At 38.3% G+C, this 16,735-nt stretch overlaps 1 protein-coding gene across 1 annotated transcript in view; it reads left to right on the top strand.

The window, feature by feature from the left end:
- The window catches only part of LOC142428942 (solute carrier family 5 member 4), a 55,650-nt gene that overhangs the window by 13,404 nt on the left and 25,511 nt on the right, over nucleotides 1–16,735 (top strand). Inside the window, exons 6-10 of the mRNA XM_075533866.1 lie at nucleotides 793–898; nucleotides 3,061–3,141; nucleotides 10,581–10,801; nucleotides 13,281–13,416; nucleotides 15,457–15,564. Coding sequence (XP_075389981.1) covers nucleotides 793–898; nucleotides 3,061–3,141; nucleotides 10,581–10,801; nucleotides 13,281–13,416; nucleotides 15,457–15,564 — 652 coding nt within the window. The remainder of the gene's footprint in view (nucleotides 1–792; nucleotides 899–3,060; nucleotides 3,142–10,580; nucleotides 10,802–13,280; nucleotides 13,417–15,456; nucleotides 15,565–16,735) is intronic.

The raw sequence follows: 16,735 nt of genomic DNA on the forward strand, positions 1-16,735 counted from the left end.
TACTCAGATACAAATTGATTGTAAGTAGAAAAGGAACTTGAGGAAATGAAGTGAGCTGGGGGTGAATATTTTTAAGGTTCCAAGGAAAAAATAATTATTTTACACCTCAAATTTTATCAGAACAGGAAAAAGACTGTATACAATTCTTCTCTTGAAATAGACCAAACTGAGATATAATTGTAATTTAAGTAAAATAAATATGAGTATACATTGTGAAAATATTCATCAGAAAATAATAGTATTGGTTTTAAAGATCTATAACAATCTATCTATCTATCTATTTACCCTCTATAAAGTGCGTGGTACAATCAAGAACCAAACAAACTCATTGCCATTGACTCAAATGCTGCCTCACCGTGACCTTCACTGTGGGTTTCTGAGACTGTAGCAGTTTATGGGAATAGAAAACCTCATCTTTCTCTCTCGGTGTGCCTGGTGCTTTCCAAATCCCAACCTTGCAGATCACAGCCCAATGTGTAACCACCACACCACCAGTGAGTTATAATCAAGAGCATTTATATATACACAGAACATACAGAGAAAGGTCCTGGACATGCCATCTCATCTACTAAGTGATTTAACTGAGCAGTGAACGAAGAGCTGTGAGAACATAGAAGAGGGACTGTAAAGATCACAGTTAGAAACTGTGGAAAGTACCATTATGGGGACACTCCAATAAGTTTTCAAGTATCAGTAAAAATCATCCAGACAACGAAGAGGGTGAAGGCATTGAATAAGAGAAACCAAGATCTGACCTGATGCTTCTTTTCTCTCCCAACTGTTCTGTCTCAGTCAGACATATTCTCTGGAGCCATATTCATCAAGCTTGCCTTGGGGTTGGATCTCTACCTGGCGATCGTCATCCTTTTGGCTATCACTGCTGTTTACACGATCACCGGTGAGTCTGTGACAGGTGTATCTCACATGCTGCCTTCTGCTGACCCCATCCCAACTTTCCATTAGGAACACCAGTGTGAACCTTGTTATAATCACAGTAAGGACACCACTCCATTCACACTTCGAGAAGTACAACTAGTACCACTGAAACAGAAGCCTCGGTATTAAATGTGGGCACCTTGGTCAAAGACAATGATGTAGTTACTCAGGGTGGGAGTTGGTGATCTGGTTCCGTTATGTGTTCAACACCCAGATTGACAATTAGGATTCCAGCAGATAATACACAGGGAAGGTCGGGATGAAATAGTTGCTAAGACCTGAGACTGGATAATGCCAGGCAGGGCCCAATGAATGCAGGATGCCGAATCTTGATAGGGGCTGTGAGTGATAGAGTTGGGGAGGAAGACAAGTGGAATAGTGGGTGGGTTGTCGGGGGAATGCTTGTGGCCATAATTCAGGAGTTTCTACAAAGTCCATTGGAGTGGTGACACATGCATATTGAATTATGAAAATTAAAGTATGTCTGCCCTTGGGAAATGAAACAAAAAATCATCTTGAACAATTAAGATAGTTCTGAGGCATTTTCATAAAATGGGCATATGTGTCAGGATAACTGAGTATAAACTGGAGTATAAATAACTGTAAATCTGGTATTTTCAGGATCTTCTTTGTTTCCCTATGAAACACCACCCAACACAGCATAGTACATATTCTTCTCCATACACTTGGGTCTTTATCCAGGAAACATCATATTGTAGGCCACCAAGCAAGCCTCAAAAAATTAAAAAGCAATAAAATAATACTAAGCATCTTATCTAACAATAACACTATAAAAGTATAAATCAATAACAGAACAGAACTAGGAAAACATTAAATACACGAAAACACAGACTAAAGAACTATTGGGTATAAAAACACTTAAAAATTACTAGAATCAAGTGAGAATGAAAAACACAGTATGCCTAAACTTTAGAGACACAACCAAACAGCGCTCAGAGGAAAATTGATATTAATAAATTCACACATCAAAAATGTCTTCATCAAAAAAGGCCTCAATAACTTAACCTGACAATTTGAACAAATAGAAAAGAAATGGCAAAAGAAGACCACAGTTACCAGAAGAAAAGAAATAATAAAGATCAGAACAGAAATAAAATAGAAAACAGAAAAAAATAATAGAAAATAAAAAGAACAGAAAGAATGAACAAGACTAGAAGTTAGTTCTTTGAGAGAATCAATAAAGTTGACAAACCACTGGCCAAATTGACAAAGGGGTACAGAAGATGCAACTAATCAAAATAAAAATTAAATGGATGATACCTCAACAGAGCTAACTAAAATAAAGGGGATCTTATGATATAGATGACTCTGGAGAACATTGGGTGAGGAAAATAAGTCAATTTTTAAGAGTACAATGATTGTATACTTGATTTTTTATAAGTGTATATAAAATAATCAATAAATATCCACACAGAAAGCAATGTTTTTGATGTTTGCCAGAGATGGAAGGAGCAGGGGGTGTCTAGATAGTAAACACTTGTTACTTTGGGTAATAGGAAAGACAATACCAAATGTGGGTGAAGGTCAGACCATAACCAAGGTAAATAAAGATGCTGAGAATTACATAATAAAAAGGTATAATTTGGGTTAATGCTATAACATACAATTTTGCACCAATAGCAATAGCAACCCCCAAAATAGTATTGTTTTGCTGATTTCCTTCTCAAAGTTCTCTTTGTTAATGTAAAAGACTCTGACCAATATTGCAATGTTGGTCTTGTACCCTGACCCTTTCACCGAATCTTTCAATTAGTTCCAATCCTGTTCTTGCTGTGTCTGATTTGTTAATATTTTTTTAGTTCTTGTGTAGTTCAATAAGTGGTGAAAATTAGAGGGAACTTTCAGGATTTAAGATGTTTGTCTTTCTCTGACTTAATATTTGAAACCCATAAAAGTGTTTAGTTGGTGAGACAGAAAACTCCACGAGAGAAAAAATTACTAATGAGATGATTATGATGAAACAAGCTTCTGAACCAATCAGGTGCCTTTAGTATGCTTTTTGCTAAGGCTTCTCCAGGGTTTGGTTAGAGGAGGCCCAGGGCTGAAGATAGATAAGTGAGCGCACCTGGATAAATGGCCTAATTCTTTGCTGTCTCTTCACAGGGGGCTTGGCCTCAGTGATTTACACTGATACCCTCCAGACCGTCATCATGCTGATTGGCTCATTTATTCTCATGGGGTTTGGTAAGTGAATCCAGACATATGACGACATGAGTGTGAGCAGAGCCCTGAGTGGCAAATCACGTGACGATATTTTCTGTCCAGTCTGGGCCATTCTCTTCCAGTTCCATGTGCTCTCATTTTTCAATTAATTGCATCATTCTCATCATTGAAGGTCAGTTGGGATCTCTCTTGCTCTTCTGTCTCAGCATGAGGTAATGGGAAGAAAGAACCTCACTTCTTTTAAAAAATTATTGCTTAATTAATTACTACTATGGGGTTGAACATCTAATCTTATAAAAACGGGACCTTATAACATTTGCCCTTCGGTAATGGATTCTGTAATGGATTTATTTTACTTAGCATGAAGTCCTCCAGATCGATCCATGTTGTAATATGTTTAGAAGACATCTTTGTTCTTCATGGTTCTGTACTATGGTATGGACCATGTTCCCAAAAATATGTGTCATTTTGGCTAAGCCATGATTTTCTCCATTATGTAATTATATTCCATTGTATGATCTGATTAATTACCTATACATTGTAAATCCTAATTTCCATCATGTTACTGAGGCACGATGCAACTTTCAGGATTATGTTATATCTGGAGTCAATTTCTTTTGAGATGTAAAAGAGATTAAAGAAGTGAGCAGAGATGAGAGAAACCAGAAAGAAGTATGGAAACAGACTTCATTCGTGGACCCAAGGTCCAAGTGCTAAGAGGCTTCTAGACCTAAGGAAAATTGATGCCAAGACATATTGAAATCTTCAATTTTCATGGGTGTTTAAAGAAAATAAGGTCTTTATTTTCCCAGAGTCAAAAAAAGAGAAAGTCCCTTCGTTTAGAGCCAGAACACTGAATTCAGACTTTTAGTCTCTCAAACTGTGAGAGAATAAATTTGCTGGTTAAAGCCATCCAACTGCAGTATTTTTGGTACACCAGCATTAGATAACTAAAACAATGAGTCTATATCACATTATGTTTATTCACTCATTCATTCATCTAATGGCTATTGATTATATTTTTTAATGTGTTTACTTGCCAATTGAATTTCCTCTTTAGCAAAGTATCTGTTCATATATTTTCCCCATTTTTAAATTGGGGTGTTTGGCTTTTTGTTGAGTGTTGACATTTACTATGTCTTTTAGAGATTAGGCCATTAGAGGCTCTATCACCTCATTTGTCTGTCAATATTTTGTAACATGGTGGCTTGATTGTTCTTATGATGTTAAAAACTATGCCAAGAATATTTCAGATATCAGCAGGGTCACCAGGGGTGAACAGATTTCAGCAGCTCTTCCAGACTAAGACTAGACCAAGAAGAGGGAAAACATCTGAGTGAGAAACCTTATGAATAGCAGTGGATATAGGGCTGGAAGATTAACCCCTCGGTTTGGAAGGCACTTAAAATGTGACGAGAGAAGAACTGTCTCCTCAGAGTAGAGTCAAGTTGAGCGACATGGACGGGCTGACGCTTTTGAGATCTCTGTTTACTGACAGGACACAACTCAGAGTGAGGAACAACCACTGCAAATGTCCATGGCACATGGAATGAACAAAGCATGAATTTAGACCATTTAAAAGCCATCAGTGTTACATGAAGCACCTAAAGCTAGCTATCCTAGGCATTGATGAGTTGAAATGGCCTGATTTGGGCCACTTTTAGTCTAACAAGTGTGTGTTTTACTATGTTGGGAATGACAAACTCAAATATAATGGTACCACATTCATCATTTTTTAAAAAAGAGTATGCGATGTGATGTTATCCAGATGTATACAAGGAAACCCAGATAATAAACTTTTATTCAAATGTACACACTACTAACCACTAAAGCCAATGATTAAAAAAGTGAAGAATGCTACCAATTTCTTTTGTCTGAAAATGATTAAACAGACAACCAAGATGGTAACTACTGGTGACTGGATTGTGAAAGTTGGAAACAAAGAGGAAGGATCATTAGTTGGAAAATAAGGCCTTTGTAATAGAAACAAAGGGGGAAATCACATGATAGAATTCTTCAAGACCAATGACTTCTTCATTGCCAAACCCTTGTCATCAACAACATACATGATGATTATACATGTGAACTTCACACAGGAATCAATTGACTACATCTGTGGGAAGAAATTAGCATCATAAGGAAATATTCAGTATCATCAGGAATGATCAATATTATCAGCCAAAATAAGGCCATGGGCCGACGGTGGAACAGATCATCCTTTGCTCATATGGAAGTTCAGGTCAAACCTGAAGAAAATTAAACTAGTACCTGAGCGCCAAAACATGACACTGAGTATCTTCCACCTGAATTTAGAGACTATCTTAAGAACAGATTCTCAGTTTTATTCTATAGGTCTGTTTCTATTAAAGAACCAAGGCCAGGCTGTTTTAATTGCAGAGGCTGTATAAGATGTTTTATTATCGGTGAGTACGATGCCGCCTGCTTTGTTCTTCCTCTGTAACATTGCTTTGGCTATTAGGGACCTCTTTCCTTTCCAGATAAAGTTGATCATTAGTTTTTCCATTTGTATTGGAAATGCATTGTACCTGTAGATCACATTAGATAGTATTGACACTTTCACTGTATTAAGTCTTCCAACCCATGAGCTCAAAATGCCCTTTCATTTGTGTAGGTCTCTTTCAGTTTCTTGTAGTTATGTTTTATTGTCAGTGTATAAGTGGCTTATGTCCCTGGTTATTTTAACTTTTAGGTATTTTATCACCTGGGGGCTATAATATACGTTATGCCTTTCTTCTTAAAATACTTCTTGTTACTGTAAAGGAACCCAATTAATTTTCGTATGTTGATCTTGTATCCTGCAATATTACTAAACTTTCTATTAGATCCAGCAGTTTTCTTAAGTGTTTTCTATGTATATGATTGTGTCATCTGCGAATAGAGATAGTTTTACTTTTTCCTCTCCAGTTTGGCAAGCTTTTCTTTCTCTCCCGAGCCTTCTTTCCTGGCTAGGAATTCCAGGACCATGTCAAGTAGGTGTGGTAATATAATAATCGACATATTTTTCTCTTCAGGTGTGTAGTCTTTCTCTATTGAGAAAGGCAGCTGTTGGTTTTACATGTGTACAGGTAATGATACTTTCTTCTATAAGAGTTAATACCAAACTAGTCCCAAGAGGTTGAAAAGGGAAAATGTCCCTAAAACCCAATCTTTGAAACTTATCATTGTTTCATCCCCTGCCCCGCCCCTTCCCTTGAGTATATTCCCTCATGTTTCTGGGTTCTGTGAATTGCTGCAATGTCCTTTCAGAACTCACCCCAAAGTCAAGGAAATGACTCACGTGATGGTGGGTCAGGCAGGAGTAAACTGTACGCTGGGGCCACTCCTGACTCTTTTAAGTGATGAGATCACACTGCCTGATTCTCAGTGGGTTCATTTTGTATGCAGCAGGATGGCATTCACGGAATCTTTTCACAGTCACTCATGGGGAACTTCTATCAGTATCTTCCCCCATCTTCTGACCAGACCCATGTAGGGAAAGGTTGTTTGGTGGGAGTCACATGGTACAATCAAATTTCACCTAAATGTATTCATCTATTCTCCACCCCTGGACTGTGTTTTATTTATGTACATATGACCTGGTGCCTCTGGAAAGATGTCTCCAGTAGGCATTGACCTCTTAATCAGCCAGACTTTTCCCTAGGTCATCCCAGAAACAGTTTTTTTCTCCTCTCAGATATAGCATATAATTCCTTATTATTACTTAGTTACAAGTAATAGTCACTTAGATTACCATTAAACAAAGTGTTGAGTCTGATTCACACTCTCTACTAAGGTCAGCACCCAGCTGGATCCCATTCCTGTTTGTTAGCAGACAATGTCCACTATAATGGGACTCTGGCCACAGCATATGAAGTCCAGAATTATTATATCTCACATGAGGGATTATGGTTGGAATGGACATATTACTCAATCCCTTTAATTATGGTGAGAAATTTTCTTTCGATTCCCATTTTGCTGATTTTTTTAACCCAGAAAGTGTGTTGGATTTTACCAAATATCTTTTGGACATCAGTTGATATGATCATGTGTTTCTTTTCATTTTATTTGTGTTGTAAATAACATTGATTACTTTTCTAATGTTGAACCAATGTTTAATTCCTGATATAAATCCCACTTGATTCACACACAACTGGCATATGAATTTTTTTATATGTTGTTGAGTTTTATTGGCTAGAATTTTGTTGATATCCTATATTGCATCTATATTCACTCATGACATGGGCACGCACACACAGTCTTTACCTGGTTTGGCATTATAGTGGTTCTGGATTCATAGAATAAATTAGGAAGAGTTTGAGTCAAAATGGTGTCAAAGCTTCTCTGAATGTTTGCAAAATTCCCAAATGAAACCATCTGATCCTGAGTTTTTTGGTTAGAAAATATTTTTATAAGATCATTACTTTCTTCTTTCATTCTGGGTCTTTATAAATGTTTTCTACCTCCATTTGTGTTCATTTAAGTAGGTAATACGTTTCTAGGAACTAGGCTATTTTGGTTGGTTTGGATCTGGATTTCAAGTTTATTGAAGTACAATTTTAATAGCATTCTGCTATAGCCCTCTTTATCTCTGGTGGGCCTGTTGTAATGTCTCCAATGTCATTTCTGCTCATTTTTCCTTTTGTTAGTCTAGTCAGGCATTTTGTTATGTTATGGATTCTTTCAAGGAAACAGCTTCTGATTTTGTTGAATCTTCCCACTGCTTTCCTGTTTCTTTTTTATTTATTGCATTTAGCTCTATTCTGATCTTTTGTATTTCTGATCAAGTTCATGACCTTTTCCAACAAGGTCATGAGCACAGATAACAACAGGTCCTGGTATTTTTTGCAGGAAACCAATTTGCTCCATAACAAAGTAAAAATAAATAGATTTTCCCTAGACCTTTGTATTGCAGTCGCCATGTTTGACCCACGTGAGCTGAACTGAATTTAGCTCTGAATGTACATACACTTAATCACAGAGCCAAAGGAACCCCGGTGGCAAGAGAGCAAACTGTCAGAATTGCTCAGCAAAGCTGCAGATGGGAAACATCTGAAAGGGAAGGAAGTTCTCACTTCCACAGCAAAGCCAAAGAGCACCCAGGAAGCATTACCAGAACGATCTCTTCCAGTCCTGGGTTAGTGGTCTTTTAGAGTAATAATGTATCTTATTGGTGTTCATCAATGGACAACTCAGCATGCTCAGTCAGGATGGAGAGGGTGTCACAAAGACCACGTCTTACCACATCTGAGTTTTTAATGTTGATGATAGGTTCCATCGAGTTGGTTCCCCCATGTGTACAACAGAACAAAACCCTGTCCAGTCCTGTACTGTCCCCATAATTGTTCTTATGTTTGGGCCCATGTTGCAGCAACTGTGTCAATCCGTTTTACTGCTCTTCCACTTCGCCAATCACAATGTCCTTCTCCAAGTTCTGTTCTCTTCCGACAACATGTCAAAAGTGCTTGAGACAAAGTCTCGCCATCCTTACCTTTAAGAAGCATTCTGGCTGTACTTCTTCCCAGACAGATTTTTGTGTCCTTTGTAAACCCATAATACTCTCAGCATTCTTCACCCACACCATAGTTCAAATGCATCAGTTCTTCTTCAGTCTTCCTTACTTAGTGTCCAACTTTCACATGTATATGAGTCCATGGAAAATATCATGACTTGAGTCAGGCACACCTTAGTCTTCAAAGCAACATCCTTGCTTTGCAATACTTTAAAGAGGTCTTGTGCTACGGATTTACCCAGTGCAACGAGTCATTTGATTTCTTGACTAAAGCTTCCATGACCATTGATTGTGGATTCAAGCCAGAAAAAAGAAATCCTTGACAACTTCAATCTTTGCTCCATTATCATGACGCTACCTATTGGTTCATTTGTGAGCATTTTGGTCTTCTTAACATTGAGTCATAATCCAGGCTACAGTCCTTGATCTTCATCAGCAAGTGCTTCAAGTCCTCCTCACTTTCAACAAGCAAAGTTGTGTCATTTGCTTATTGAAGATTGTTAATAAACCTTCCTCTAATCTTGATGCCACATTTTTCTTCATATAATTCAGCTTCTCTGATTATTTGCTTAGAATACAGATTTAATAAATATGGTGAGAATACAATTCTAATGTGCATCTTTCCTTGTTTTAAGCCATGTGGTATTCCCTTATAACCATTATGCCATTGTTCTGTTTACACAAATGCCTTTTGATCCATGCACAAGTTCCACATGAGCACAATGAAGTGTTCTGGAATTCAGTTCTTCTCAATGCTATCCATAGTTTGTTAGGATCCTCACAGTCAAATACTTTGGCATCGTCAATAAAACACAGGCAAATATCTTTCTGGTATTCTCTACTTCCAGCCAAGGTTCATCTAACATCAGCAATGATATCTCTCATTGTGTTCAGCTGGGTTGACTATGGAAACAAATCCAGAGATACTCATTTATGTATAAGAAAGAACTTTACATAAAGAAGTACTCATGCATCAATAAAACATCCCAGCCCGGTCTGATACGAGTGTTTAAGTCCCTCTTCAGCCACATGCAATGATGCAAAATGCAGGAAGATCACAGGCTGGCGGGTGCAGAGTTGTGTGGATCCATTGGCCGTGGCTGCATTACAGGTCTCACAGGTCTCAGCATGGCTCATCAATAGGAAGATGGAAGCAGAGAGAGGGAGGGAGATTCCCAGAACCCTACTTATGAGAAGGTCATGCGACAAGGTAGGCACCATCAAGCTGTGACCTAATTGATCGGCTAGACTCCACCCCTACACTTTCATATCTTCAAGTTGACATGAAATTATGTAACTACCACACTCATTTCATGTTTTCTTCTGACTCCACCCTGAACCTCTGTGAGCTTCCTGTCAATGTACTGCTGCAACTTTATTGGGGTGACCTGCAGCAAAATTTCACTTGAATGTGATATCAATGACATTGTTCTAGTATATGTGGATTATGTCCCAATAAAACTGTTTTAAAATGATGTTGTTCTATAGTTTGAGTATTCTATTGGGTCATCTTTCTTTGCCATATGATTCACATCACAGGCAATTCAGTAGTTCAATCATATTAGAATGTGTTGGGCAATCATCACAGTCCCTTTTAGAACATTATCTTCTTTCTTATACTCATTGCTGTTAGTGCTCATTTCCTCCAGTCCTTCCTGCCATACCCACAAGAAGGCATTCATCCAGTTACTGTCTCTAGATTTACCAATCCTGGATTTTATATACTGGAGAGCATCGTAGGAAGAAAAGTCTAAAAGATATGTGTTTATGTACTTTGTGCAAATAAAGTCACCTAATAGATACCAGTGGAACAAAGATCCTGGGAGAAGGGTACCACTGAGTGAACCAGGCTGATGTGCTTTGGCAACGGCACCACAAAGGAATCGTCATGAGTGCCAGATGAATGCTTAGCTTCTGTAAGACATTTCATTTTTTTCTTATGACTTTTCAGCGTTTGCCAAAATTGGTGGCTATGAGAATTTCACCGAGCAGTACATGAATGCTATCCCATCCGTAGTCGAGGGTGACAACCTGACCATCAGCCCCAGATGCTACACGCCGCAGGAGGACTCATTCCACATTTTCCGAGATGCTGTCACCGGGGATATTCCATGGCCAGGCATGATTTTTGGAATGACCATTGTGGCTGTGTGGTACTGGTGCACAGATCAGGTGATGTGTGTGTATGTATGTGTATGTTGTTCTTTTTCTTCTCAGAGAAGAGCTTCCAGTTTCCATTTTGTGAGGCTATTATGCAAACACCTTGCTTAAAGAATCAAACCGTTCTACCTGGTTTGTTATGGCGAAACCTCTTATGGCAAAACCCTATTATCTCCTGTTCATTGTCTCTCAGACAAAAAACCTTTTAGCTCTTTCTCTAAATCCTAGCAATAAATAGATGCTTTATGGACCATCAGCGTGGCTGCCACCTTGCAACCCACTAGAAATGGAGATTCTCATACCCTATCATTGAATCAGAATTCGCTTAACATGATACTCAATTCAAATTGCATGCTTGTATTGAGCCCCCTTAGTTTTTCAGTCTTCTATTGCTTTTCCAAAGATCAATGATCTATTTTTCAGCTCTCTGTCCTCACTCACACACAAGCACACCAACTCTACTCCCAGGCTCCCAGTAAATGGAAATCACAATTCGGATGAGATGGATGTGTAGTCCTTTTAATTTTATGACTAGTGAATGTAACTCATGCTGAGCCACATGGCATCCTCTGATTGTTCTTCTGTACTATAGTTATTGTTTTTCTTGAGTTCATAATTATCTTAACTTGATCAGTTTTTAAAAATTTTTTCATGGTAATTATTACTGATTAAACAACAAGCTGTCTGCAAATCATCTAAGTCTTCTTTCAACACATGAAAATACATAAATTAGTCTATCAATTCATTTCTCTTGCTTTCTCCCAGTGCCTTTGAGCTCTCCAAATATGGTAGATTGCTACTATGCTCAGTGTCCGCCTTCACCCACGGTGCCCTTCACTGCCACCTTTGGAATTCCCTTTGTCTCTCTTGCCTTATTGGGGAATTTTTATGTTTGGGATGCTAGATTATCTGGTTGTCTGATAGACTTATCCTTTCTCCCCCTTTTCAGAATTTGGTCTTTTTATTCTACTTTCTAGGTGAATTCTTCAACTTAATCTTTATTTGTATTTCTTAATCTTTATTTATATTTCTAATTTCTCCTTACTTGTTGTTTTCTGTTTTACAATATCTGTTTCTTTTTGTTTGTTTTTTAAAATATTTTCTTCTCTCTGAATAGTCTCTGCCACCTTCCAGTTTATAATTTTACAATCTTCAAGCTATACTGAATCAATGATTGCTTATGAGTTAGTTTGGGATACGGTTTTCTTTTTCTTTCTATCGTGAATCATTTTCCCGTGTACCAGAGAATGCATCCTTTCACCACTGATTTGCACAACCATCTTTTTGCTTGTATTGCACTTCATGCTCCCTGACTAGCCGCATTTTACCTTTAGACCTGATTCCTGGTCCTGCTTGTCTACTGATAGGGTACCCCTCCGCGCCGTGGTGTGTGCTGTCCTACCAACTGTCTGCTCTTACCCCCTCTTTCTAAAAATGTAGTCTTCTCCCTTAGCACTGACTATAGTACCTCTCCAAAGACTTTCAGGCAGATAAAAAGATAACCCTATTTGCTCATATTCTTTAAAAATAAAAATATCAAAAAGTTATGCCATTTTCAAAATTGCTATTTTGGTTTTTGTAAAACAAACAAACTTCGTTAACTAGGAATTATGAAATCATATACATTAATTTCCCATAATTGTAATATTTTATTCTTACCTAGATGAATTCTCATCATTATTCTGAAGAAATCTAGAGATGAAAGTCTCAAGGTTCTACTCTTATGGTTCAGTTCACTGACTGTTGCATTTCTGGGTTGGAAGGCTTGATTCTCAAGGAGGCATTTCACTGAAACAGTAAAGAGCTAATATTAATGACTTAATATTTATACAACCTGGGCCAGGAAGAACTTTGTACCTGGAGAAGCACACAATCTGTGCTACTTTGCAGCCTGGGAGCTATGAGCATAGATTTTTATTGACTTAGTAGAATTGCTATTATCAAAGGTCTTAGGAACATATTACCAAATATTCAGAATGCCTTCTGAGAGATGACCTTACATTCACAATGATCGACATTTAGCACCCACCCACCCCCAGGGGGACAAACAACATAAAAGTGGGTGAAGGGAGATAGCAGTCAGTGTAAGACATGAAAAAAATAATAATTTATAAATTATCAAGGGTTCATGAAGGAGGGTTGAGGAGGAAGGGGAAAAAATGAGGAGCTGATACCAAGGGCTCACGTAGAAAGAAAATGTTTTTAAAATAATGATGGCAACATATTTACAAGTGTGCTTGACACAACGGATGGATGGATGGATTGTGGTAAGAGCTGAAAGAGCCCCCAATAAAAAGGACTTCTAAAAAATTAATGAGAAACTTAAAAATCAGAGAGGTCAAGTACCATATCAGAGAATTTCGGGTTTGAACTTACTGCAAAGCCCTTTATTTGATACTAGCCATGTCATCATTTTTATATCACCTTAAACCCTAGAAAGAAACAGTCGCCTTCTTTGTTTTTTCATTAGTTCCTCGTGTTTTCCCGGCAGGTCATTGTGCAGCGCTGCCTTTCAGGCAAGGACATGTCTCATGTGAAGGCTGCCTGTATTATGTGTGGCTACCTGAAGCTGCTGCCCATGTTCCTCATGGTGATGCCCGGGATGATCAGCCGTATCCTGTACACAGGCAAGTCCAGGATCCATGTATCCTTATATTTTTATGCTTACATTTCTTTGACGTGTTTGTAAAATGTTCTTAAAACTTGATAAACTAGAAAACCTCAGAATGGAATTCTATGTGGAAGGAATAATTGGTGCAGAGGGTCCAAGAGAAATTTGGTGTATCTGACGTTTTGCTCACTTAGCTTTTTCATGCTCCTGTTTCCTGCAGACGTATAAGTCTTTGAGGCCAGCTTTGATGAGTGGCCTGAATGTAAGCAAGTCTAGTGAATAATATTAGACTCTTGGGGCACAAATGGTCAAGAATTCCACCACTAACCCAAAAGTTGGTAGTTTGAATTCATGCAGAGGCTCCTCAGAAGAAAGGCCCAGACATGTAATTCCCCCACATGGCAGCCATGGAAAGCCCTGTGAAGCACAGTTCTACTCTGACCCACAGGGGTCGCCATGAGTTGGAATAAACTGAAGATAGTTATGCCTTTTTGTCCTTGCTGTTTCTTTAGAAAATGAAGCAGAAGGGTGCTGAAGGAGGAGGTCGATTTGGGGGTAAATATGGGAGAACTCTGGTGATGGAGCCCAGTGACACCTCCGTCTTGAAAAGATCTGGGGAATTTTTCTTAATCCTTCTGAGAGGGCTGAGAACCGCACTAATGTTACTGCTTTGAAACTGGGGTTTCTAGGAGTTACTTTGATATCTTTTTAAAAAAAAAATAAGCAGTTTTGTTGAGACACAATCCAAATATCATGCATTTCAATAGTTCAATTATAATCAAGAAGAGTTATACAGTCATGAGCACAACCAATTTGACGATTTTCTTCTGTCTTGCACTCCTTGTTTTTAGCTTCCCATATCCTTCCAGCCCTCCTACTACTTTAATTTCTGAGTTCGCTGAAAATAAGTTCTGTTGTTGAAAATTTCCCTAAAAATCAACTTTATTTCTTTATTGCACAATATGAAGAAAATATAACTTAATTTTTCCTGCCGAATCAAGGTTTCTGACTAATATCAGGTCCACACAGAAGATACTGAATCTACTTGATATTTTCTCACTTTTATTTAGGTGAACTAGAGTTACAATGTTGTTCAAACAATAAAGATGTCCAACAAGCAGGGCATTGCTAAAAATATATCTTCTGCTCGGATGGGTACTGGGCTATTTGTTGGGCTGCTAACCAGTAGGTCAGCAGTTCCAAACCACTCTGAGGAAGAAAGATGAGGCTTTCTACTCCCATAAAGAGTTACAGTCTCAGAAACCCATAACGACAGTTCTCCCCTCACCTCTGAGGTCACTGTGAGTCAGAATCAACTCAATGACAGTGAGTTGTGTTTTTATATTTCATGAGTGAAGTTTATCATAAAAGTTGGGGGGAATTCTAACTTTAGAGTAAATGATAAAGGATAGTTACAACCATGAGCCTAATCATTGCTTTGTGGAAAAGGATTAGAAGGGAAAATTTTAAATAAAATAAGAGATGTTCTAAAGTATTAGAATTCTGGGTGGTTAACAATTTTGCTTTTTATGATATTAATCAAAAACATTGATCACCAAAGTGTTATGCAATTACCACAATAAAGTGAGGCATCACATATGGACAACTACCCAGTTGACTATCAAAGTTGGCACCTCTTCTTAGATGTAGGTTAAAGACACTGGGCTTAATATGACCAGAAACATTTTTGTGTGTGTTTATTTTTTTTCAATCTATGGGATTCTGTATTCCTGAGACAGTGGTTCCTTTGATGTTTATCCTAAAGGATGAAATCAGCTCCTCTACTTGGTCTAATGCTCCGGCTGGACGTTCAGTCTAAAGAAAAGGCTTGTCCCTTAAGTCACTGCAAGCAAAGCTGCAGGCAGGGAACACTTAGGAGGTCATGTCATGTGCTCAGATCCGCCAGAACACTCAGCAGTGACACTCCAACATGGAGTCTCCAAGTCCTAAGAAAATACATGTCTTTTCTCCTTGTGAATTTACAACTTGTTTGTTGTTGTTGTTCAGTGTCTGTTTTGCCTCAGTCCTGTAAACTTCCCTCTGACCCTCTCCTCAGACAAGGTCGCTTGTGTGGTACCCTCTGAGTGTGTGAAACACTGTGGCACTGAAGTTGGCTGCACTAACTATGCCTACCCACTGCTAGTGCTGGAACTGATGCCCGACGGTAAGAAAATGCCTGTGTTGACTCTTCCTCGAAATCCTGTTCAATATATGGGTCAGTCGGGAGGAGTATGGTGAATCTTTTGCATTCTCGTTTGTATTAGCTTAATTCAATCTATTAAACAATTCTTAAGTACCTTCCGTAGACTCCAAGCCCTGTTCTGGGTCCTGGAAATAGAGATAAAACAGAACAAGATACAGTACTAGTTATAAGCGTTTTTAATCCTTTGGATTTGAGACTGATCTACGATCCAGTTAGAAACATGACCTCTTCGTTGTCGGTGAAAAGTCTCATAGCTAGAAACTTATCAACTCAGAAGTCTAGGTTTATTATTTATGTTGCTTTCTTAGGGTCAGTGATTCCTAAGTATTAGATGGCAGTCTATTTGATGTAAAGCTTTTTTTTGAGTGCCTAGGAGTCCCTGAGTGGTACAACAATCTAAAGTTTTGCCTGAGAAGAAAGCCTTGGGAGTCTACTCCCAAAGGATCACAGCCATTTAGAAGCCTTTGGGGCACAGTCCAAATGGAGTGTCCGTGGGCTGGAACTGATTCAGTGGATAACTAGACTCTTGAGCAGTTTTCTTTTTTATTTTGCTTTATCAAATGCCTATCTGTGTTAGGAACTTACCTGGTCGTTGGAAAACATCAGGTGAGTAGGCCGAAAATTCCCTATGCTCTTGGAGCTCACACTTTAGTTTTTTTAAGAGAGAAAATAAAGCCTGCATAAATTAAATTTGTAAATTTGATAGGATGTTGGAAGGTAATCATTTTCAAATATGAACAGAAACAGGGGAGTGAGGGGTTTGAGAATGACTTGTGATCATCTATTAAAGGCCCAACCAAAGTTGGCTAACAATGCTGTGACTTTTCTTTTCCAGACCCACATGAGCATTTTAAGGAAAAAAGGAGACTAACCTATAAATGACATCACCAAATATATTCCACTTATATTATTACATTTAAGGCATAACAATAGGTAGAGGGCACTGTTAAGGAAGCTGCCATCATGTCTCAAAGCATACACCTTGCTCCCACCAAAGGCATCTTCAGCCGAATCACCTGCCAGACTTCATCCTCTCCAATTATTTCAACAGTACTCCCCAAATCAGGTCCTAGCAGATGATTTCTAAGTATATATTTAGAACAAAAACATCCAGAGTGAATTATTCTTATAT

This window comes from Tenrec ecaudatus, chromosome 16 (assembly GCF_050624435.1).
Source record: "Tenrec ecaudatus isolate mTenEca1 chromosome 16, mTenEca1.hap1, whole genome shotgun sequence".
NCBI classification, from domain to species: Eukaryota; Metazoa; Chordata; class Mammalia; order Afrosoricida; family Tenrecidae; genus Tenrec; species Tenrec ecaudatus.